The sequence below is a fragment of the Anomaloglossus baeobatrachus genome, chromosome 4 (genome assembly GCF_048569485.1).
Source record: "Anomaloglossus baeobatrachus isolate aAnoBae1 chromosome 4, aAnoBae1.hap1, whole genome shotgun sequence".
NCBI classification, from domain to species: domain Eukaryota; kingdom Metazoa; phylum Chordata; class Amphibia; order Anura; family Aromobatidae; genus Anomaloglossus; species Anomaloglossus baeobatrachus.
Window position 1 is genome coordinate 236,807,897 of NC_134356.1, and position 25,755 is coordinate 236,833,651.

The following is a 25,755-nucleotide window of genomic DNA, read 5'->3' on the forward strand; positions in this document are numbered from 1 at the left end:
CCCCAATTTACACATGCCGTACCCATTTTTTTCTTTTAATATACCTGTCACTTTTGTACTGCATCTTCACTTGTGTGGGTGCATCACCAAGTGTGCATACACCTTAATGGAAGAAATGACTGCCATACTTTGCTGTCAGTGTATTTTTAGCATTTATGATCTGTGGTATCTGATAACATGTTATCTAAGGACAGAATCGAGAGAAAGAATGTCTCTATTTGTAACATTGGCAGACTGTATTACTCATGTAAATGCTGCTCAATAAGAACAGGAGAATAAGCTCAAGTCATGAATAGTAACATGCAAATTCATCAAGTCATTAATGTTTAAAGAATTGCACTACACCTCGTGGAGAAATGGTCTCCGAAATTGACTGGGATTTTCCTGTCAAGGGGAATTGGCCACCTGTCCATCAGCATGGCTGAAAACAATCATATCCAGTACAAATAGCCTTGCTTTTTTTGACAAGGTATTTCAATTATCATTGAATTTTGATATGTGTCAATGTCAATTTGCACTTGGGGGACATTTTCATCACTATCGCACAATCATCTATTTTTAATTCTGCCATTTCTGGCATAGATTTAACTAATTCATATGTATGTATCTATCTATTATATATAATATTTCTTTCTTTCTATCTATAATTATCTATCTATCATCTATCTATATCTATATATTAGCTATCTATCTATATCTATAATCTATCTATCTGTAATCTATCATCTATCTATATCGTTCTATTATCTATCTATTATCAATCTATCTATATATATGCCTATAATCAATGTATCTATCTATTTTTCATCTATCTACTATCTAACTATATATCTGCCTATAACCAATCTATCTCTCATCTCTCTATCTATTATATATCATCTATTATCTATCCCTCTATCTATCTCTCATCCATTATCTTTTTTTATCTATCTATCTATCTATCTATCTAACTATGTATCTATCTATCTATCTATCTATCTATCTATCTATCTATCCCTCTATCTATCTATCTATCTATATATCTCTCTATCTATCTTCCTATCTTACTACTTATAGTGAAGGAAATAAGTATTTGATCCCTTGCTGATTTTGTAAGTTGCCAACTGACAAAGACATGAACAGTCTATAATTTTAAGGGTAGGTTAATTTTAACAGTGAGACAAATAATTTCCAAAACTAAATCCGGAAAATTACATTGTATAAATTATATAAATTTATACAATGTAATTTATTTGCATGACTTAATACTTGGTGGCAAAACCCTTGTTGGCAAGCACAGCAGTCAGATGTTTTTTGGTAGTTGATAATGAGGTTTGTGCACATGTCAGGAGGAATTTTGGACCACTCCTCTTTGCAGATCATCTCTAAAACATTAAGATTTTGAGGCTGTCGCTTGGCAACTTGGAGCTTCAGCCCCTTCCATAAGTTTTCTATGGGATTAAGATCTGGAGACTGGCTAGGCCTCTCCATTACCTTAAAGTGCTGTTTTTTGAGCCACTCTTTTGTTGCCTTGGCTTTATGTTTTGGGTCATTGTCATGCTGGAAGACCCAGTCACGACCTATTTTTAATGTCCTGGTGTAGGGAAGGAGGTTGTCATTCAGGATTTTGCGGTATATGGCTCCAGTCATTGTCCCATTGATGCAGTGTAGTAGTCCTGTGCCCTGAAACACCCCAAAACATAATGTTCCCACATCCATGCTTGACAGTGGGGATGGTGTTCTTTGGGTCTTAGGCAGCATTTCTCTTCCTCCAAACATGGTGAGTTGAGTTAAGGCCAAAGAGCTCAATTTTTGTCTCATCTGACCACAGCACCTTCTCCCAATCACTCTCAGAATCAGGTGTTCATTTGCAAACTTCAGATTTTAATCCATTGCGGCGTAATGTTACCAATGGTTTTCTTAGTAACATTGGCCCCAGCTGCCTTGAGATCATTAACAAGTTCCCCTTGACGTTTTAGGCTGATTTCTGACCTTCTTCATGATCCTAGATACCCGACGAGGTGAGATTGAGCATGGAGCCCCAGATCGATGTTGATTGACACTCATTTTGCATTTCTTCCATTTTCTTACTGTTGCACCAACAATTGTCTCCTTCTCACCCAGCACCTTACTTATGGTTTTGTAGCCAGTTCCAGCCTTGTGCAGGTCTATGATCGTGTCTCTGACATCCTTGGAAAGCTTTTTGGTCTTGCCCATCTTGTAGAGGTTAGAGTCTTACTGATTAATTGAGCCTGTGGACAGGCCTCTTTTATACAGGTGACAATTTAAGCCAGATGTCTTTAATGAAGGTAGCATGTTGATTAGGAGCGTTTAAGTGGTCTGTAGCAGCCAGAACTCTTAATGGTTGGTAGGGGATTAACTACTTATTTCTCTCTGCAAAATGCAAATTATTTTATATACTTTATACAATGTGATTTTCTGGAATTTATTTTGGATATCTATCTCTCACTGTTAAAATTGGGCAAACTTACAAAATCAGCAAGTGATCACATACTTTTTACCTTCACTGTATAATATATCAATCTATCTATCTATCTATCTATCTATCTACCTATCTATCTAGGTATCCGATTTCTACTCTGACAATTCACACAAAGGAAGTTACCAGCAGTAAAACTGATGTAGCCTTTTCTAACGCGGTTGATCGACAATTAATATTATCAATGTCTACCATTTACGCACTTAAAAAATGATCCATTAAAAAGTTGATGAAGTTTACTTATACATTGTGTTTATAGGGAATCTGTCAGCAGGTTTCAGCTATGCAATCTGACAACAGCCTGAGGCAGGGGCTGAAACCCTGATTCCAGTAATATAATGCTTAATTTATTGATTGTGGCAGTTATGACAAAGTCAAAGTATTCTCTGCTGCACTTCTAGCAAAGCTCACTTTTTGATCACTGTATAACCCTGTCCACACTACTGATTTTTGTGTACTTTGTTTCATAACGGAGAGCTGATCAGTGCTGGGGATGTGGCTGACGTGCCCACCGGGGCTGTAGAGGCTACTTGTTACCGGGCCGTGGTTCTGCTTTCTGGGATGTCACGGCGGCAGGGCCCGGTTCCATGACCCCAGTGGTGGTCATTAAATGGGGGTTATTTACAGGGGATGATGATAGTTATTCATGACGCCACCTGTGGTATGCAACAAGATAGACGCTGCAGCTGCTTTTCAGTTTCCCCTGGGAATCTATGGTGAGGCAGCTGAGTTAGTATAGCTCTCCACAGGTAGAGATGAGTCCCCAGGGCTGGAGATGGTATTGAGGAGTAATGGCGGGGTGCAGGGCCAGAGGCGCAGGAAATAAGTGGGCAACACAGGAATGCAGTCATATGTTCTTTATTCACTGTTTGAGATGCTGCCTTTGGAGCACTGAGACCTGCTGTGTGCCCCAGCCGATCCTGGATAGTTCAGAGGCACAACTCGATACACCCTTCTGTGTTCCTTCCCTGGTCATCTTCCTGTGCTGGCTTCTCCCTCCTGTTTTGCGCCCTCACACCCGAGCTGGTGTCCGTGGACCCTGTCAGGTGGTGTGAAGCTCTTTCCCTTGGCCTTATGTGGTCACCTTTTCACTGGTTGTGTGTGGATGTGGCTTTGGTACTTGCAGTAACCTTAGCCTCCGGTTTGCTAGCTGAACCTTGTAATTCTCCACTAGTTGAGGGGCAAGTCCCCTTTGTGGCCAAGTCTCTCCACTCCGGTATGCCATTTGTGGAACGAGACCATGGGTGTATGTGTTACGAGGGGGACCCGGGGAAGCGTGCCAAGATGGGAAATGGACTGCTTCCGCCGGTCAAAGTCCACTGTGCGGTGTAAGGGACCGCCGCTATGGTGGGTGAAGAGTGAGCGGGTTGCTGCTAGCGATCGTCTGGAATGTCACAGACGATCTATGTACACCGATCTGCCCTAACCCGTGAGGGTTGTATGGCACAGATCTCATGGCTCGGTGTACCTGTTGCACGGGGAAGCACAGAGGTGCCCACGCACGTGTGCCAGTGGAAGTCACGAGAATATGGCACGAGGGTAGCACAGAGGTGCCCACGCACGTGTGCTTTCAATAACCAGGTGAGTCCAATGGAGACTTGAGGAGCTCACCTGGGACAGGAACACGGCCTGTTGACGGGGGTACTGCCGGAGCAGCAAGGCAGGAACACGGCCTGCAAACGAGGTACTGCCGGAGCAGCAAGGGCCAAGCCCACAAGAGACAGTAATGCCTGAGCAGTGGCGTGGCAGCACACTGCCAGACATCCAAACATAGAAGGACGGTCGCGCGCCGCCATGATGGCAGGGGGAGCTTTTAAGGAGGTGCAGCTCCACCCGAGGGCGGGCGCGAGGCGGAGATGATGGACTTGACCCAATCAGGGTCCACGACGTCCCAGCCTGGCCAGTCAGGATTCACCACGTCACCAGCCTTGTCATCAAGCCGTGTGACGTCAGTGAGCGAATCAGGACCCACCACGCATTGCACATGCTCACCCTCCTGCCTCTGGGAAATAGAGGCGGGATCCTCGGTCTCACAATGTGCAGAGATAACGGGAATCTCACTGCTTCCCTGAGCAGTAAACCTCTGCACATTGCGCAGCCTCGCAGACCTTCGGGGCCGCTGAGCAGGAGAGTCTGCGGCAGGCCAGGAATGGGAGACCGCTTCACTCCTTGTAACAGGAGAACCACTAGGTGTCACCCTTCTGCTGCCTCTCTGAGAAGGTATCTCCTGCACACTGCGCAGTCTGGCAGACCTTCGGCGCTGCTGAGCAGGAGCGCTTGCGGCAGGCAAGGAATGGGAGACTGCCTCAGTCCTTGCCTCAGGAGAGCCACGAGATGTAACATTACCCCCCCGTCTAGGCCCCCCCCCTGTCCGTGCTCGAAGGCCGCTATCAAACCCGGGGCGCGGATATGATCCTCCAACTCCCAGGATCTATGCTCCGGACCACGGCCGGCCCACTCCACGAGGTAGTACCTCTTGCCCTGTATGACTTTTGTCTCCACAAGTTTTGCCACCTCAGGGTCGTCGGACGGGGAGTCGGTTTGAGCCGGCAGGGACCCCGAGAATTTATTAAGTCGTACGGGTTTCAGGAGGGACACGTGAAAGGTGTTGGCTATAGCCCAGCGTGGAGGGAGCTGGAGTCGATATGCCACTGGGTTTACCTGCTGTAGTACTTTAAACGGACCCAGATACCTAGGGGCGAATTTGGCTGCCTGTACCCGTAGGTTAACATTCTTAGAGGACAGCCATACTAGGTCACCAGGGGCGAAGGATGGTGCAGGGCGGCGGCGAACATCAGCCGTTGTCACCATCCGGTCTTTAGCCCTTTTAAGAGCCTCTTGAGTGTCATCCCAGATCTCCCGGGCCTTGGTCGCCCAATCCTCCACTCTAGTATCGGGTGACGTAATGGGCATCGGAACCGTGATTCTGGGATGTTGTCCGTTATTGAGTAGGAACGGAGTCTGGCCAGAGGATTCATGGACCGAATTGTTAATGGCAAATTCGGCCCAAGGAAGGAGGTTAGCCCAGTTGTCGTGGTGCGCGGATATAAAATGGCGGAGGTAAGTTACCAAGGTCTGATTAGTCCTCTCCACTAGTCCATTGGTCTCGGGATGGTATGCGGAGGAGATGTTCAGCTCTATCTGCAGGAGCTTACAGAGCTCTCTCCAGAAGCGAGACGCGAACTGGGGACCCCGGTCGCTCACCACCTTGTCAGGCATGCCATGCAACCTAAATACATGCCGAATGAACAAGGTGGCGAGAGCACGTGACGTCGGGAGTCGTGGGAGAGGCACCAAGTGGACCATTTTAGAGAAGTGGTCCGTGATGACCCATACGACCCTGTGCCCTGCTGACTTGGGCAGATCTCCCAGGAAGTCCATCCCTACCACTTCCCAGGGACGATCCGGCACTGGCAGTGGGTGAAGAAGACCTGCCGGTCTCTGCCGGGACGGCTTATTCCGAGCACACGACATACAGGCTCCCACATATTCCTGTATGTCCTGGGGTAGTCTCGGCCACCAATAATGCCTGGTCACCAGGTCTCTGGTCCTTTTGACCCCGAAGTGACCCCCGACCTTGGAGGCATGGGCCCACGAGAGCACCTCGTTCCGTAGTTCAGGGGGAACGAGGGTTTTGCCAGGTGGCACCTGGTTCAAAGAAGTGGGAGTGACCATCCTCAAGCTGTCCGGGGGTAGTATAAGACGAGGCTCCTCCTCGTCCTCCTCCAACACAACCATACAACGTGACAAGGCATCGGCCCGTACGTTCTTCTCACCGGCCAGGTGGCGGATAATAAAGCGGAACCGGGAGAAGAATAAAGACCAACGGGCCTGCCTTGGGTTCAGGCGTTGTGCTGTCTGGAGGTATGTGAGGTTTTTGTGGTCAGAAAAAACCTCAAATGGATGCTTCGCACCCTCCAGGAGATGCCGCCATTCCTGGAATGCTAGTTTCATCGCCAGTAACTCCCTATCCCCTATGGAGTAGTTCCTCTCGGCCGGAGAAAAGGTCTTGGAGAAAAAGAAACATGGATGTTTCCTTCCTCGTTCGTTTTTCTGGTACAGGACTGCACCTGCACCGACTGAAGAGGCGTCTACCTCCAGTAGGAAGGGTTTGGAGATGTCTGGACGATGAAGGATGGGAGCTCTGGAGAAGTGAGTTTTGAGAGTGTGAAATGCCTCTACCGTTTCCCGTGTCCATGCTTTGGGATTAGCGCCCTTGCGGGTAAGGGCAATGATGGGTGCTGCCACCGTCGAGAAGTTGGGAATGAACTGGCGATAATAATTGATAAACCCCAAGAATCGCTGGATCGCCTTCAGCGAGCGGGGCTCAGGCCAGTTCATCACTGTCTTCAACTTCCCCGGATCCATTGCTAACCCCTGACTGGACACTATGTACCCCAGGAACGGCAAGGATTCCTGTTCAAAAACGCACTTTTCCAGCTTAGCATATAACGAATGGGTGCGGAGCCTCTTAAGTACTCGGATGACATCCCTCCGATGGGTGGTAAGATCGGGGGAGAAGATAAGAATGTCATCCAGGTATGCAACCACAGAAAGATACAAATCCCGGAAAATGTCATTCACAAAGTCTTGAAATACGGCGGGGGCATTGCAGAGTCCGAAGGGCATTACTAGATACTCGTAGTGACCGTCCCTGGTGTTAAAGGCGGTCTTCCACTCATCGCCCTTTCGGACTCGCACTAGATTATACGCCCCGCGTAGATCCAGCTTTGTGAAGACCTTTGCCCCGCGGAATCGATCAAATAGCTCAGTAATGAGGGGCAAAGGGTATTTGTTCTTGATTGTGATTGCATTTAATCCCCTGTAATCGATACAGGGGCGCAGATCCCCTTCCTTCTTCTGCACAAAAAAGAACCCTGCACCAGCCGGTGAAATAGACTTGCGAATGAACCCCTTCGCCAGGCTGTCCTGAATATATTTGGACATAGCCTCCGTCTCTGGAGCAGAGAGTGGATACACTCTGCCCCTGGGGGGCTCGGAGCCTGGCTTCAGGTCTATTCGGCAATCATATGGCCGGTGGGGAGGAAGAGTATCTGCGACCCTTTTGGAAAAGACATCCCTGTAGGCCTCATAAGGTGTCGGTAAACCCAGCCCCTCAGTATTCCCTGAGGACCCAACCGACCTAATGGTAGCGGGTGGTTCGGTAGTCACGAGGTGCTCTCTACAGGATCCTGCCCAGGATGAGATCTCCCCTGTTGCCCAGTTGAGTATAGGAGCATGGTGTCTCAACCAGGGAAGGCCCAGTAGGATCTCATCCGTCCCCCCTGGAAGCACCAGGAAGGACACCTGCTCATGGTGTCCCGGTGGTACATCCATCCTGAGAGGGATGGTGATCTGGGTGATAGGATCGAGTAGTATGGACCCGTCGACTACCCGGACCCTGAGTGGCTTGGGCAACAGAACCAGGGGAACTGAGTATCGGGTTGCCAGGGAGGTCGAGATGAAATTGCCTTCAGCGCCTGAGTCCAAGCAAGCCAGGGCAGAGAAGAGAGTAGTGTCGAACTGCAACTGGGCGCTGATAGTCAACCTAGAGGGAGAAGTAGCGTCTAGAGTCCCCCCTCTGATAGAAACTAGACGCTGTCTTTTCCCGACGGTTTGGGACATCGGGTAGCTATGTGTCCCCTCTGCCCACAGGAAAAGCAGATGACACAAGACCGAGAACCTAGGGCAGAGGAGACCACCTTGGACACCTCCATTGACTCCACGGAGTCGCCTACAGGACTGGCTGGGGGACCTGTCTGATGGAAGACGGGAGTCAGACGCTTTTTAGGCCGAGAAGACGTGGGTGCTGAAGAGACCTCGAGCCTTCGCTCCGCCTGGCGGATGTCTATGCGAGAGGCAACCTGAATCAAGGACTCTAAAGTGGCAGGTACCTCACGTGTGGCCAGTGCGTCTTTGACAAACCCTGCCAGGCCCTCCCAAAACACAGGGACAAGGACCTTATCCGGCCAGTCCAGCTCTGCGGCCAGTGTCCTAAAGTGTACAGCAAAGTCCCCGACTGAAGCAGACCCTTGCCGAAGTCGTAGGAGGCGCAGCGCGGAATCGTGGGTGACTTGAGGCCCGAGGAACACCATTCTCATGGCCCCAAGATAAGCTGCTAAGTTATTCACCACACGATCTCCGCGCTCCCACAACGGCGTGGACCACTTCAGCGCTCTCCCTGTGAGCAGGGACTGGACGAAGGCTACCTTCGCCTTCTCGGTAGCGTAAAGAGTCGCGGACAGCTCTAAGTAGGTGGTAACCTGGTTTATAAAACCACGGCACTCAGAGCTGTTGCCGCTAAAGCGCTCTGGAAGCGCAAGGCGAGGAGACCTTCCGCCCAATAGCACAGCCTGGGTAGCCGCCTGGGTGGCGACTGTCGTCAGAGTAGTCTTATCGGAGGAAGACTGCTCCACTGCTGCCAATCGTGACTCCAACTGCTGCACATAACGCAGCAACTGCTGCTGCTCTTCAGCCATAGCCAGACCTTTGGCTCGACCGTAATGTTACGAGGGGGACCCGGGGAAGCGTGCCAACATGGGAAATGGACTGCTTCCGCCGGTCAAGGTCCACTGTGCGGTGTAAGGGACCGCCGCTATGGTGGGTGAAGAGTGAGCGGGTTGCTGCTAGCGATCGTCTGGAATGTCACAGACGATCTATGTACACCGATCTTCCCTAACCCGTGAGGGTTGTATGGCACAGATCTCACGGCTCGGTGTACCTGTTGCACGGGGAAGCACAGAGGTGCCCACGCACGTGTGCCAGTGGAAGTCACGAGAATATGGCACGAGGGTAGCACAGAGGTGCCCACGCACATGTGCTTTCAATAACCAGGTGAGTCCAATGGAGACTTGAGGAGCTCACCTGGGACAGGAACACGGCCTGTTGACGGGGGTACTGCCGGAGCAGCAAGGCAGGAACACGGCCTGCAAACGAGGTACTGCCGGAGCAGCAAGGGCCAAGCCCACAAGAGACAGTAATGCCTGAGCAGTGGCGTGGCAGCACACTGCCAGACATCCAAACATAGAAGGACGGTCGCGCGCCGCCATGATGGCAGGGGGAGCTTTTAAGGAGGTGCAGCTCCACCCGAGGGCGGGCGCGAGGCGGAGATGACGGACTTGACCCAATCAGGGTCCACGACGTCCCAGCCTGGCCAGTCAGGATTCACCACGTCACCAGCCTTGTCATCAAGCCGTGTGACGTCAGTGAGCGAATCAGGACCCACCACGCATTGCACATGCTCACCCTCCTGCCTCTGGGAAATAGAGGCGGGATCCTCGGTCTCACAATGTGCAGAGATAATGGGAATCTCACTGCTTCCCTGAGCAGTAAACCTCTGCACATTGCGCAGCCTCGCAGACCTTCGGGGCTGCTGAGCAGGAGAGTCTGCGGCAGGCCAGGAATGGGAGACCGCTTCACTCCTTGTAACAGGAGAACCACTAGGTGTCACCCTTCTGCTGCCTCTCTGAGAAGGTATCTCCTGCACACTGCGCAGTCTGGCAGACCTTCGGCGCTGCTGAGCAGGAGCGCTCGCGGCAGGCAAGGAATGGGAGACTGCCTCAGTCCTTGCCTCAGGAGAGCCACGAGATGTAACATGTATGGTGTACTTCCTGTGGGCTCTAGGACCCCTTCTCTCCTTTTGGTCCCCGGGTGAGCCTCTTTACCTCAAATCCCCTAGGACCTGTCTCTTGCACGTCCTACTCCATTCTCCTCCAGACTCGTTCTGACTTGTTCTGTTAGTTTCACTTTCCTTCCTACACACTAGGTGTCCACCCACTAGCTAACCCCACCTCCAAGCTGGCTTGTACAGAAAAACCCTGGCCTGATGGAGTGTTGCTAAATAAGAGCGTGTGCTTGTGTTTGTGTGCAACAAGTTATGGCCTCCTCCTTACCTGGGAATAATATACCACACCTCTGCCTGAGGTGCAGTAATTCTGTGGCGACTGGAGCCTCAGGGGCGCCACACAGTCAGACTAGGAGGCACAAAGCCAGTAGTCCTGTACTAATAATTTACTACTAGAACACTGATTGTAATGAAACAGCAAAACATAGCCCAGTACGTGACACATTACTGTAATCAGGGTCTCTGTCTCTACATCATGCTGCTCTTAGATTACATAGCAAAAACCTGCTGACAGATTCCCTTGAAAGGATTAATACATGTGCAGGTTTATCTAATGAATTGAGTTGGCCATATACTGTACGTTCATGCATACTACCCCCAACCACTCCTGTAATTGGTGTGGACAAAAAAGTTTTTTTTTTATTGGTGGCTAAACAGTTACAGGGGATAATTAGGCAGAAAACTGGCCGAAGGGAAAAGTGACTGTGCATGGATGTCCACCAAAACAAGTTCATAAAGTGAACGTGCAATATCCTACGACCACCTGGTAAGTGTCATTTGATGAGTTTGACAGAGGTAAAATGCTCCCTCTGTCACGTCATTGAATCGCCAGGTACATGATTGCATGGTGGAGATGAGTTCCTATGGCAGCCAGAGACCTTAAAGTGACTTCCCCATTAAGTGTTTTCATCTGAAAACCAAAGCAAACATCCAGAAAAAACTAACATAATAAGCTACGTATACAGACAATTGAAAACACTTTTTTCAGAATGACGATAAAAAAAATATTTCTTTTTCGCTCCTAATTGGGAGACCCAGACAGTGGGTGTATAGCTACTGCCTCTGGAGGCCGCACAAAGAACTACACTTAAAAGTGTAAGGCCCCTCCCCTTCTGGCTATACACCCTCCCGTAGGAGTACGGATTCCTCAGTTTTAGCTTTGTGCGAAGGAGGTCAGACACGCACGCATAGCTCCATTGTTTTTAGTCAGCAGCAGCTGCTGACTATGTCGGATGGAAGAAAAGAGGGCCCATACAGGGCTCCCAGCATGCTCCCTTCTCACCCCACTGTATGTCGGAGGTGTTTGTAAGGTTGAGGTACCCATTGCGGGTATGGCGGCTGGAGCCCACATGCTGATTCCTTCCCCATCCCTTTTTACAGGGCTCTGGGTGAAGTGGGATTTACTGGTCTCCAGGCACTGAGACCGTGCTCCATCTACAGCCCCTGGAGAAGATGCTGGATGGAGCGGAGTACATCAGGGACATGGCCCTGCTTCCTCAAGGTACTCTGTGTCCCCGTGCATTTGGCGCTCACACCGCAGCATGCTGGGTGTTGTAGTGCGCCGGGGACATCAGCGCTGCGGCGCTTGTGCCATGGCCTCATTCAGCTTCGCTGAAGCAGGCACACTTTTGGGAAACGGTCGCGCCGGCCGCTGGGACTGCGGCGCGGCTGGCACTTGTGGTGCGCCGGGGACTTCAGCGCGGGCCGCGCTTTTACGGCGGCCGCGCTGATAATTCGAGTCCCCGGCTTTTGCGGCCTAGTTCCGTTCGTTCCCGCCCCCAGACCTGCCAGTCAGGAGAGGGGCGGGACGCTGGTCAGTGCATCAGCGCTGAGGGCTGGAGTCATTTTTACATACTCCAGCCCTCACAATAGGCACAGAGGGGACACTGTTTCCCGCACTTTTGTTTGGGAACTCCCACGGACCGCCCCTCTCCACAGACGCCGGCAGCCATTCCTGCTGACACGCTGAGCTGCAGAGGGGAGCCGGGGAGACCCAGACAAGGAATTCTGCGCCTCTTACCCGCTATTCAGCGGGCGGTAAGCAGCCCTCAGGGCTCACCCCCTCTTGTGCCAGTAGTAATCTTAGTATTTTGTTCCTGCAAATACTTTGTACTGCATAGCGCTGGTCGCCCTTTGGCTATAGACTCTCTCGCATTGCAGAGAGCCAACAGCATGTCGTCCACAAAACGCAAGGGTGCCAAGGCACAGACATTATATGCTTCCTGTACCGCATGTGGGACTTTTCTACCGGCAGGCTCCACTGACCCCCATTGTGTGCAGTGCTCGGCCCCTGCGGCACTTGCACAGTCGGGACCTCTGCTGGACGTGACCCAGGGTGTACCACCTGTGAATGCTGTCCAGGTGACAGGAACTGAGTTTACAGCTTTTGCTGACAGAATGTCTCTCACTATGTCACAAATTCTTGACACATTGCGAGCTAGGCCTGTACTTCAGGCCACGGACACTGTGCAATCATTGCCCCCTGGTCCCCCTCAGCTGAATTACCTCCAAGCTCTGGGAGGGGCACATACACCTCAGGGTGAAGACTCTGACTCGGACGATGGCCCCAGGCAACCTAAGCGGGCTCGCTATGAGGGGCCTTCACATTCATCTCAATGGTCAGGATCCCAGCGAGATGAATCTATGGGTGATGAGGCGGACGTAACTGATCAGGATTCTGATCCTGGGACCGCTCTCAATCTAGATACACCAGATGGTGACGCCATAGTTAATGATCTTATAGCGTCCATCAATAAGATGTTAAATATTTCCCCACCAGCTCCTCTTGTAGAGGAGTCAGCTTCGCAGCACGAGAGAATCCATTTCAGATATCCTAAGCGTACATTAAGCACTTTTCTGGACCACGCTGACTTTAGAGACGCAATCCAGAAACCCCACGCTTATCCGGAAAGGCGTTTTTCTAAACGGCTTAAAGATACACGCTATCCTTTTCCCCCTGAGGTGGTCAAGGGTTGGACCCAGTGTCCAAAAGTGGATCCTCCAATTTCCAGGCTTGCAGCTAGATCCTTGGTTGCAGTTGAAGATGGAGCGGCACTTAAAGATGCCACTGACAGGCAGATGGAGCTCTGGCTGAAATCCATCTATGAAGCGATTGGAGCGTCGTTAGCGCCATCTTTTGCTGCCGTATGGGCACTCCAAGCTATCTCAGCCGGGCTTGTGCAAGTCGACTCAGTCACACGTGCATTTGCCCCGCAGGTAGCACCATTGACCTCGCAAATGGCGGCATTCGCGTCGTACGCAATTAATGCTGTTCTTGACGCTACAAGCCGCACGGCAGTGGCGTCAGCCAACTCCGTTGTTTTGCGTAGGGCCCTGTGGTTGAGACATTGGAAGGCAGATTCTCATTCCAAGAAGTGCTTAACCAATTTGCCTTTTTCTCGTGACCGATTGTTTGGAGAGCGTTTGGATGAAATCATCAAACACTCCAAGGGTAAGGACTCATCCTTACCGCAACACAGACAAAACAAACCCCAACAGAGGAAGGGTCAGTCTGGTTATCGGTCCTTTCGAGGACCGGGCAGGTCCCAATTCGCCTCGTCAAAAAAGACTCAAAAAGACCAGAGACGCTCAGATTCTTGGAGGTCTCAGTCACGCCCAAAAAGGACAGCCGGAGGAACCGTTGCCAAGACGGCGTCCTCCTGACTTGCAGTCTCCGATTCCCACACCCTCGGTCGGTGGGAGGCTTTCCCACTTTGGCGACATTTGGCTGTCACGCGTCAAAGACCGTTGGGTGAGGGATATTCTGTCTCACGGGTACAGGATAGAGTTCAGTTCTCGTCCGCCAACTCGTTTCTTCAGAACTTCTCCACCACCAGACCGAGCCGATGCTCTGTTGCAGGCGGTGGCCGCTCTAAAGGCGGAAGGAGTGGTGACCTCCGTCCCTCTTCAGGAACAAGGTCACGGTTTTTACTCCAATCTGTTTGTGGTCCCAAAAAAGGACGGATCGTATCGACCCGTCCTAGATCTAAAGTTGCTCAACAGACACGTAAAAGTCAGGAGGTTCCGGATGGAATCCCTACGCTCCGTCATAGCCTCAATGTCTCAAGGAGATTTTCTAGCATCAATAGATATCAAAGATGCGTATCTCCACGTGCCGATTGCGCCAGAGTATCAGCGTTTCCTACGCTTCGTCATACACGACGAACACCTGCAGTTCGTAGCGTTACCTTTCGGTCTGGCAACAGCCCCCCGGGTCTTCACCAAGGTCATGGCAGCAGTAGTAGCTGTTCTGCACTCGCAAGGTCACTCGGTCATCCCGTATCTAGACGACCTGCTTATAAAGGCACCCTCTCAAGAGGCATGCCAACACAGTCTGAAGGTGGCACTAGACACTCTCCAGAGTTTCGGGTGGATTATCAACTTTCCAAAGTCTCATCTAACCCCGACCCAATCTCTGACTTATCTTGGCATGGAGTTTCATACTCTCTCAGCGATAGTAAAGCTTCCACTGGACAAGCAGTGTTCGCTACGGGCAGGAGTGCAATCTCTCCTTCAGAGCCAGTCGCACTCACTGAGGCGCCTCATGCATTTCCTAGGAAAGATGGTAGCAGCAATGGAGGCGGTCCCGTTCGCGCAGTTTCATCTGCGCCCTCTACAATGGGACATTCTACGCCAATGGGATGGGAAATCGACGTCCCTCGACAGGACTGTCTCCCTCTCTCAGACTGCCAAGGACTCTCTGCGTTGGTGGTTTCTCCCCACCTCATTGTCACAGGGAAAGTCGTTCCTTCCCCCGTCCTGGGCAGTGGTCACGACGGATGCGAGCCTATCAGGGTGGGGAGCGGTGTTTCTCCACCACAGGGCTCAGGGGACGTGGACTCAGGAAGAGTCCACCCTGCAGATCAATGTTCTGGAAATCAGAGCAATCTATCTTGCTCTGCGAGCCTTCCAACAATGGCTGGAAGGCAAGCAGATTCGGATTCAGTCGGACAATTCCACGGCGGTGGCGTACATCAACCACCAAGGGGGAACACGCAGTCGCCAAGCCTTTCAGGTAGTCCGGCGGATTTTGACGTGGGTGGAAAGCAAAGCGTCCACCATATCCGCAGTTCACATCCCAGGCGTGGAAAACTGGGAAGCAGACTTTCTCAGTCGCCAGGGCATGGACGCAGGAGAATGGTCCCTTCACCCGGACGTGTTTCAGCAGATCTGTTGCCGCTGGGGGACGCCGGACGTCGATCTGATGGCGTCACGGCACAACAACAAGGTCCCAGTTTTCATGGCACGGTCTCACGATCACCGAGCGCTGGCGGCAGACGCCTTGGTTCAGGATTGGTCGCAATTCCGACTCCCCTATGTGTTCCCACCTCTAGCATTGTTACCCAGAGTTCTCCGGAAAATCAGGTCCGACTGCCATCGAGCCATTCTCGTCGCTCCAGACTGGCCAAGAAGGTCGTGGTACCCGGATCTGTGGCATCTCACGGTAGGCCAACCGTGGGCACTACCAGACCGTCCAGATTTGCTGTCTCAAGGGCCGTTTTTCCATCTGAATTCTGCGGCCCTGAACCTGACTGTGTGGCCATTGAGTCCTGGATCCTAGCGGCCTCAGGTTTATCTCATGAAGTTGTTGCCACAATGAGACAGGCTAGAAAACCATCCTCAGCTAAGATCTATCACAGGACGTGGAAGATATTCTTAGCTTGGTGCTTGGCTCAAGGGTTTTCTCCCTGGCCATTTGCATTGCCAATTTTTCTTTCCTTCCTGCAGTCTGGGTTGGAAAAAGGTTTGTCGCTTAGCTCTCTTAAGGGTCAAGTCTCCGCGCTATCCGTATTCTTTCAGAAGCGCTTGGCACGGCTTTCTAAAGTACGCACGTTTCTCCAAGGAGTTTGTCATATCGTTCCTCCTTACAGACGGCCATTGGAACCCTGGGATCTAAACAAGGTTCTCATTGCTCTCCAGAAGCCGCCTTTCGAGCCTTTGAAAGAGGTTTCCCTTTCTCGGCTTTCACAAAAAGTAGTTTTTCTTGTGGCGGTCACGTCTCTTCGAAGAGTGTCCGAGCTAGCGGCGTTATCTTGCAAATCTCCCTTCCTGGTGTTTCACCAAGACAAGGTAGTACTGCGTCCAATTCCAGAGTTTTCTCCCAAGGTGGTTTCTTCCTTTCATCTCAATCAGGATATCACTTTGCCATCTTTGTGTCCGCATCCAGTTCACCAATTTGAAAAAGGTTTACATCTGTTGGACCTGGTGAGAGCACTCAGGATTTACATTTCTCGCACGGCGTCTCTACGCCGTTCTGATGCGCTCTTTGTCCTAGTCGCTGGTCAGCATAAGGGATCGCAAGCTTCCAAATCCACCCTGGCGCGGTGGATCAAGGAACCAATTCTTCACACATACCGTTCTGCTGGGCTTCCGATTCCATCTGGACTGAAGGCCCATTCTACCAGAGCCGTGGGTGCGTCCTGGGCATTGCGGCATCAGGCTACGGCTCAGCAGGTGTGCCAGGCGGCTACCTGGTCGAGTCTGCACACGTTTACCAAACACTATCAAGTGCATACCTACGCTTCGGCAGATGCCAGCCTAGGTAGACAGGTCCTTCAGGCGGCGGTGGCCCACCTGTAGGAAAGGGCTGTCTGACAGCCCGTTCATGTGGTATCTTTTTACCGACCCAGGGACTGCTTTTGGACGTCCCACTGTCTGGGTCTCCCAATTAGGAGCGAAAAAGAAGAAGGGAATTTTGTTTACTTACCGTAAATTCCTTTTCTTCTAGCTCCAATTGGGAGACCCAGCACCCGCCCTATTTGTTCTTAGGGTTTCGTTTTTCGGGTGCACATGTTGTTCATGTTGTTTCTTAAGTTCTCCGATCTTGTTATCGGATTGAATTTGTTTTTGAAACTGTTATTGGTTTTCCTCCTTCTTGCTTTGGTACTAAAACTGAGGAATCCGTACTCCTACGGGAGGGTGTATAGCCAGAAGGGGAGGGGCCTTACACTTTTAAGTGTAGTTCTTTGTGCGGCCTCCAGAGGCAGTAGCTATACACCCACTGTCTGGGTCTCCCAATTGGAGCTAGAAGAAAAGGAATTTACGGTAAGTAAACAAAATTCCCTTCTTTCTTTCAAAATTGATTTTCTTGTGCCTGAGTAGAAAAGCATGATCAAAATATGAAGTGGGTATAATCTTACAACACCAAATAACACAATACCAATATACAGTATATAATGTTTATTGTATTTTATTGCAATGTTGTGGAACAAAAAACATAATTCTGGTGTTTTTCTCGTTATGCCATTGCCAATCAGATTAATTTATTTCAGATTTTGATAGATTGAGCATTTCTGAAAGCAGCAATAGAAAATGTGTATTGTTTTCATTGTTTTATTTTTAATGGGGCAAAAGGGGGGGATTTGAACTTGTGTTTTTGTTATTTTTTTATATTTTTTAAAAGTTTTTTTTTATTTATTACTGTATTTACTAGTCTCTCAGGAGACTTGAAGCTATGATTATTTGATCGTTTGTGCTATACATAGCAGTGCATCAGAAATCACAATCTCCTTTTCACAAGAGGATCATGAGGACAGGCATAGGAATTTTCAGCAGACCTGACTGTAATGACAACACATTGGTACCCTGCGATCCCGTAACAGGAGTGCCGATAGGCATGATCAATGATTAAATACTGCTGTCAGTGATTGACAGCAGCATTTAACTGGTTAATATTCATGGGTGGTAAAGGCACTTAATGGCTGACTAAGGGTGTGTGCGCACACTTTGTTCTCTCAAGTGCAGAACAAAATACAACCTCTGCAGACTGGACAACTGTAAACACTGCAATTAACAATAAAAATGCATCCAAAACACATTTTGGATGCATTTTGGCTGTATTTTTGACAGTGCGGTTCAACTCAGCTCTGCTACATCCCCATAGGGCATGGCTGGCTGCGAGACAGAGCCGCGTGATCAGAATTAACTCGAATGAACTTCACCTGACTTCATTGTCATTGCGCAGCTCTAACTTTGTGCCGCCACCTAATATGTGGTTACCGGTGAAGGACTCACCGGTGACCGCAAATCCCCTGAGTGACTGAAGTGAACCGCGCGATCAGCAGTGCCATCACTCAGGTTACCCGAGGTCACAGTTGAAGTCCTCCACCTGAGAGCTGTGGCCGCGGGTAACCTGAGTGACGCCATCGCTGATAGCACGACTCACTTCAGTCTCTGCGTGGAGCTCACAGAGAGTGGTCATGGTCTGTGGCCGCTTGCTGTCAGCTTCCGATGTAGCAGAGCCTAAAGCGTCGTGGGACCTCTTGTGGATTACGTCAGACCTGGAGAGCTGTTTGGGGATTAATAAAGTGGTGAAAGAGGGGTTTTTTTGTCTTTTATTCCAAATAAAGGATTTTTTTTGGGTGTATGTGTTTATTTTCTTTAACTTACAGATTAATCATGGGGGGTATCTCATAGATGCCTGCCATGATTAACCTATGACTTAGTGGCAGCTATGGGCTGCCATTAACTCATTACCCCGATTGCCACCACACCAGGGCAGGTAGAGTCCCGGGACTGTCGCATCTAATGGATGTGGCAATTCCGGTTGGCTGCTAGCTAATATTTTTAGGCTGGGGGCTCTCCATAACGTGGGGCTCTCCATCCTGAGAATACCAGCCTTCAGCCGTGTGGCTTTACCTTGGCTTGTATGAAAATTGGGGGGACCGCACATCGTTTTTTTAAATTATTTATTTATTTATTTTACTGCAAGACATAGACCCGCCCACCGGCGGCTGTGATTGGTTGCAGTGAGACAGCTGTCACTCCGCGTCAGGGCTTGTCTGAATGCAACCAATTATAGGCGCCGGTGGGCGGGGGAAGCAGTGAATACGAAATGGAATAATGAGTGGCTGGCATTTTCAAAAGCTGAAGAAGCAGCCGGAGCTTTGTGACAGCTGTGCAGCGCCGCGCCGGTGATCGGTGATCAGTGAGTATGAAAGAGAGAGGGAGATACCGACCGACAGAGAGAGAGAGACTGACTGACAGACAGAGAGAGACCAACATCGACAGGGAGAGAGAGAGAGACCGAAAGACCTGCTTTTTGTTTGTCAAAAAAGCATACAGAACGCAACAAAAATGCAGTGCAAGCGCACAGCTAAACATTTTGGTTGCATTTTGACATACCTCATTAATTTCAATGGGTACAAAATGTAATCAAAATGCACAAAAGAAGTGACATGTTGCTTTTTTAAACACATCGGTTTTATCAAATATTTGGCATCCAAAACGCTGCGTTTAAAAAAGCAACGTGCGCATGGAATTTGCTGACTTCTCATAAACTTTGCTGGGGAAGCACAACGCATGCATTGTGACAATGACATACTGCAGCTTTAAACGCAGCCAAAACGCAGGAAAAAACATAACGTGCGCACATAGCTTTAATCAGCAATCACGTGTGGGGAAAGATGTGCTATCTGTGTGCGAGCCAACATCAAAGGCAATGACACAGGCAATAACATAAATATACATCATTGGTCCGCAAGGGGTTAAAGGGAACCACACAGCTGATACCCAGTCTACGGGCTGCTTTTATCAGATACTGGATAAATGTTCTCAGACGATTATACTTGACCCCAAAATACTGCGATGTTTCAAAGAAAACATGCTTTAAAAGTCAACGGAGACCAAGCCGGGATCGGTGTGTGAGCCTTCATCAAAAGCAGAAACACATCCAATGATGTAAATATACATTATTGATCCAGAAGTGGTTAAAGGAAACTAGACAGCTGATCTCTAGTCTACGGGCTGCCTTTATCAGATACTGGGTGAATGATTTCAGCCCGGTATGCTTGACCCTAAAATGCTGCGGTGTTTCAGAGAATACATGTTTTAAAAATCAATGGGGAGCAAGCCGGATGGAAAACTAGCTGTATAGGTGGGTCCCTGATGGTTTCTACCCTCCCAGTGCCCTGGATTTTAGGGTTTTAGGGTGTCTCCATGCATGCATGTACAACGGGAAAGGAGAAATCCACCAAGGACAAGCCTATCCTACTAGTTTTCCTTATAGCTCAGTCCGTGGCAGATTATAAAGTATGTTTTTCTTTGAGCCACCGCTACGTTTAAGAGTCAAACATACTGGCTGATATCATACGGCCAGGGCCTGAAGCATGCTGGCCGTGGATTGGGCAGTATTTATCAACTATTAGGTTCTCCTTAAACTTGAAACTGGCTCCATCACTAAGGGCTTATAAAGACCTAGAGGATAATGTTCAATATTTTTGTAAGCAGGAAATAGAAGTGAAATCTGTGATCCTTCTTATTAGATTGTTTTCAGAGGACAGACCATTAATCAGATAGAGACAGTGTGATTTTTATTGTGAAATTTGTTTTCAGACCTCTTCCATGTTTTTGTTTTTTTGGCTCATCAGATAGCAATCATGCAACAAGAGTTGACAGAGCTAAAGCCTATGCTGATTGAACGAAGTGGGGAGACGGAGGAGCTGGTAAATATTATCGCAGATGAGACTTTGGAGGTGGAAGCGGTTAAAAGTTTAGTTGAAGCAGATGAGGCAACAGCTAACAAGGCGGCTTTGGAAGCCAAAGCCATTAAGGTATGTTGACATAACATATGCAAGCTTCACAGGGGAGAGAATTGTAAATTAGATTTAATATTGATCAGGCAATACACAATCAAGAAAATTGGACACACATGTCTTTGTAAAAACTGTGGCAGTGAATTGAGCGTTAAAATTAGAACTGAATATGAGATAGACAGAGGCTTGCCTGCTGCTGACATGATGGAGGCTATTGATCAAAAGCACGGCAAACTGCTGCAAGTTTGCTCATTATGGTCCCTGTTGAGTTATAGGATTTATCATTTTGTTTACCAAGAATATTAAGCTCCACTTCAGGAACGGAATGCAAATTTATAATACATGGATATACTGAAGAGCTCTGTATGCAGATACACAGTGGATAATTGACGCAATTCTACAACACTATAAAGGCTTTTTAATAAAAGATTAGTATGGCACTGTCACCATTAGATACTGCTGCTATAAGATCCAGGCTTGATAAGATCATAGGGACACGATGTGCAGACGTTGCATTTTTCAGTGAAATGTTCACCTTGCATGAGGTATATGCTTATTTAAAACCTTACAGAGACACCGGGTTATGCCGAGCAATAAAAAGAGACTATGTAATGAAGGGATCAGCAGGAAAGGTTAGGGAAAAAAACGAAAATCGACGGAAATATAAAATTCCTCATCTGGAATGGATAAAAACAACACACGTTTCACACATTAACTATACTATAATATCTGCTATTATATCTATTAATTAAGACAGACACTCTTTTTTTAATAAAAAGTAGCGCTTGCCACAACCTTGCCTCTGGCACTAGTGATACTATTTTGCTTGGATGACGTTAATTACCACAAAAAGGTGCAAACATAGCTTTTTATGTTGGATCGTAATGCGTGTTTTTGTGTTTAATTCATTTTAATGGCATAGCAAAGTAGAAATCAAAGTCTCATCCTAGAGGCGGAAATTATTACTACCAACAACAGCAGAATACAAGAGAACTCTAACTGAAGGTCACTGGAGATTTCTGATTAATTATTGCCCATATTGTGTATACAGTAAGGCAATCTATATTTCTAAAACCTTAAGGGTAAAGTCACACTTGCGTATTGCTTTTGATGCATCGGATGGGATATGCTAATGACCCTTGGCTCAGGCTCTACTGCAAGTGTGAACTGAGTGTCATGCGACTGTGGTCCGTTCCTGAGAACAGATTACAGCTGCGAAGGAGAAGGAGGGATTAATCTCCCTAACTCCTCCATTGTCAGCTTGTGCATATATCGCACTGCTCTTGGATGACATCTGAGTGCAGTCCGATGTTTCTCTCGCACCCATAGACTTGAATGGGTGCGAGTCACATGGCTCTCACAGACAATTGCATTTCCTCATTCTGATTGCAGATCTAAGCAGCAGCATTATCTTAAATGGGGCCGAGTGCAATGCGAGATTTTCTCACATTGCACTCATGTGAGTCATACGCAAGTGTGACTCTAGCCTTTGGGAAAGTGTAAAAAAGTGTTTTAAACACAAAGCATATGCAGTATAATATACTCCATGCACATCACTCTTTTGGCACAATTCTGATATATTAGCCTATTAAATCTGTCTACAATGGTGCCTCCACCTAGAATAAGGTCAGGGTCTGTCTGCCTGTGACCTTTGATGCTTTGCACAATGGGTCTGGGTACTCACAAGTCACATGGACACGCATTTCTTCATTGAATTAACCTTTTATCCCCATGATTGATCCCTTTTAGTCAATATATTTATAACTTAATTGCATGTTGTTATAGAAGCTTTTTAACCATGGCTTATGATGGAATCAGAGTGGATTTATGGCATTTAATTATACAGTTTTAGCTTACTTTTTAAAGGGCCTCTACCCCTTAAATACTAACTATACAGTATATTTGCAGCTTAAATCTGAGCTGTGTATTAATTTGACAGAATATATATATAAATTTCAGCTCTGGAGGTTTCTAGAACTTTAGATATTTTATGTATAATAGTTATCATTTTCTGGAGGTTCATAACTTTTAAGAAGCCTCTTCACAGCACTATATACCTATGTATTATGTCAATTTAAACACACTAATTCTGGTAGCTTTTTTTCCCATATCTTGGGACTATCAAACATGCTTTATGCCTAAAGAGTAGGATTCATAAAACTGTGTTTGTGATATTGCTGCAGAATCTTAATAAGGTTTGAAATTGGTTTTATAAAAAGCTCTACTGTCTTTTATCTGTATATCTCAATTTAAAGCATCTCATCTTGGTTGCCCCTTCTTGGCTGGAGAAATAGACTGGAGAAACAGAAAATACCAAAATAGGTGTGTTCACTGGAGTCTCATGATCATGATCCATCAGATCTCTTTATTATAGTGGCAGTAGGTAACAGAAATGACCAATGGAAATGTGACAAGACAGAAAAACACATAGGCCCAGATTCAACAAAGCAATTAAATGTAAATCGCTTTAATAAGTCTCAAAAATTTGGGGCAACGTGGAGATGTAGAAAAAGTTTGTAACTAATTTATTTTTTCCTGTGTGTTTTTTTACTTTTCACTTACTGGGTTAGTAATGGGGATGTCTGATAGTCGCCTATCCATTACTAACCCTTGGGCTGGATGTCAGATGTCAATTCACTATGATAGATTGTGGGAACGGTAAAGATAAAAAGGCGCAGACAGGGTCATAGCCAGGTGTACATATGAATTGTCATTCTTTGCTGACATGCATGGCTCGACAGTAGGCCTGGAGGCGCTACCAACAAATCGTAAAGTACTCAATGGGTGTATTCCTTTTTCTCACCCACCTATCTATAGTCATCTGATATGATTCATGACTCTTTCTAGGGATGTTTCTGGGGACATGTTATCCTTGGAATAATGGAGTATGGTGCTTTGTCCTTTATATGTGAACTGTAATCCCTAGATTGTAGACATTCAACCAGTGAGCTGTATGATATTTTGCATCTCTTTCTTTGCTAGTGAATTTAATGAGTGACAATCTAGAGTGCCTTGATCTCATATTGTTCAATTTCAATGGATCCAGTGAATTACTGATGATACCAGTCCTGGGTAACTCTAAGGTGTCACCTAGTGTAAATATTTATTACAGTTGACTCTTTGGGTAGCAACTGCTCTACTAATTTGTGTCTGTTGTATGTGTATATGTGGTTTTGCGCTTAGCACTTTATTCTGGTAAATTTGGTGATGGTTATCTTCAAGTTAGTAAGTGATACAATAGGGGCAGCCGCCGTGGAATGGGGGCACCCAGAAAGTTAGGGTGCATAAATCCCAATTGCTAGGCAGGGACCAATTAAGAGTGAGTCATATCCCCTAGGGTCCAGCATCTGAATCTATTAGGTTTATTTACCATTGATCTGCACAGCCCCTAGATACAATTACCCTTACACTTTCCATCCAGTGTATCTAACACTTTATGCACATTGTGTGTCTCTGGTTGCATGAATATAACCTTTTTAATTGATATAGAAATAAAGTATACATTTTTATTAGGAGTTTTTTTTTATTGGTTTAATTATTTCATGACATGCACTGGCAATAGCACAGAAGAACAAAACAGCAGACAAAACAATGTTAGAAACAATAATATGATCATACCTTTCATGTTATCATAATTTTTCTTACAGTAGCCAAATGGTTTTTCTTAGGACAAGTACTGTAAAACATTTTGACTCAATTCTATGGAAATCTCAGGTAATAAGCCAATCATGATTTTTCATTTCTACCTGCATTAATACAAGTGCATTTACAAGTTCAAAGAAGCGCTCAAACAAAAATATTTCTCCTTGACTACACTCCCTGACTCTTAGAATCGGGCGAGTTCTCTTATATATGGACCGGAAGTTAATTTCTCTATGTATTTCTTCGAGTGAGCCTGGTTGTAACTATCATAGAAATGCATAGAGATTCTGACTTTGGGTCCACACTAAAAATGCTGTAGGATTCTGAGAAAAGCTACTACTATTTACACTACTACATTCTAAGTAAAGGATAAAACATTTTCATTAAGTGCTTCTTTACCAATCTGATTTACTATCATGAGCATGGAGAGTAAAATGAATGTACAGTTTTATCACAGGGGAGATTTCATCGCTCTTCCAAACAGGAAGCCATTACTAATAGTACATTAGTCAAAGCAATGACATTCATACTGCAATAACGAGTAAATGTTTGATGTTGTCTTGTTTGCTGAGGCTAGTGAAAAGTAGAAAATAATTCAAAAGTGAACTTGATCTTACTCTAATCTTATGTGAAATAATTTTGGCTGACATTTCTAAACTATGCAGCCATTCAAATATGATAATGTCATGATTCCTCCTATTCGTCTTGAATGCAAAAGGTGCCTGTTTTCTGCACCGTGGATTCTGGGTTTGCTGAGCTGATAGCTTGTTGATTGCCAGCGCTTCCCAATCTGGTGAAGGAGCGTGCTAAGCTTTTGACGTTTTCAGCAACAGCTCAACCACCCAGTCTGAGATTGGGAGGTCCTGCGCTTTACAAGTGTGCCCTTTTCAATCTGATTGCCCAGTTGATTAACTGAGCAGTCAGTTTCAGAACACTGCCAGTCTTAGTTTTCTAATCAGTTGTCCTAGTTGGCCTCCTGTATATGTGCTCTGGGAATTGATCTTTCCTGTCTAACCATTGATTTTGACCATTTGTTGGCCTTGTACCTCCACTCTGATCCGCTACCCTCCAGGTATTCCGACTCCAGACCATGACCTGACTATGCCTCTGCCTATCCCCTTTATCTTGATGTGATTTCTTGATACATGACCCCAGAACAGATGACTATCCTTCCTCATGACAATTAAATGTTGTGTATGGACATCTTTTTATTTTCTTCACAAGACAGAGATCTACTTGCAGATAGCTACATATTCTTCAGAAAGTAAACAAGTAAGGAGTAGTGATAAGCAACCACTAAAGTGCTTGAGTGCTTGATACTTGAATCAAGTAGCTCCAAAGCATGGAAGAGCTCGATTTGAGTAACAAGTATAATTTAAGTCTATGAGGAACTCAAGCATTTTTCCGGCAGACTCCTCTTTGAGAGCTCATTGTGTCAGAAAATCACTGAAATCGATGGAAACAGTGGTGAAATACAA

The 25,755-nt window shown here is 47.3% G+C and overlaps 1 protein-coding gene across 1 annotated transcript in view; it reads left to right on the forward strand.

The window, feature by feature from the left end:
- LOC142302376 (dynein axonemal heavy chain 3-like) overlaps positions 1-25,755 on the forward strand; it is a 2,626,214-nt gene that overhangs the window by 1,948,346 nt on the left and 652,113 nt on the right. The window contains exon 54 of the mRNA XM_075343433.1: positions 20,471-20,653. Within this exon, the coding sequence (XP_075199548.1) occupies positions 20,471-20,653 (183 nt within the window). The remainder of the gene's footprint in view (positions 1-20,470; positions 20,654-25,755) is intronic.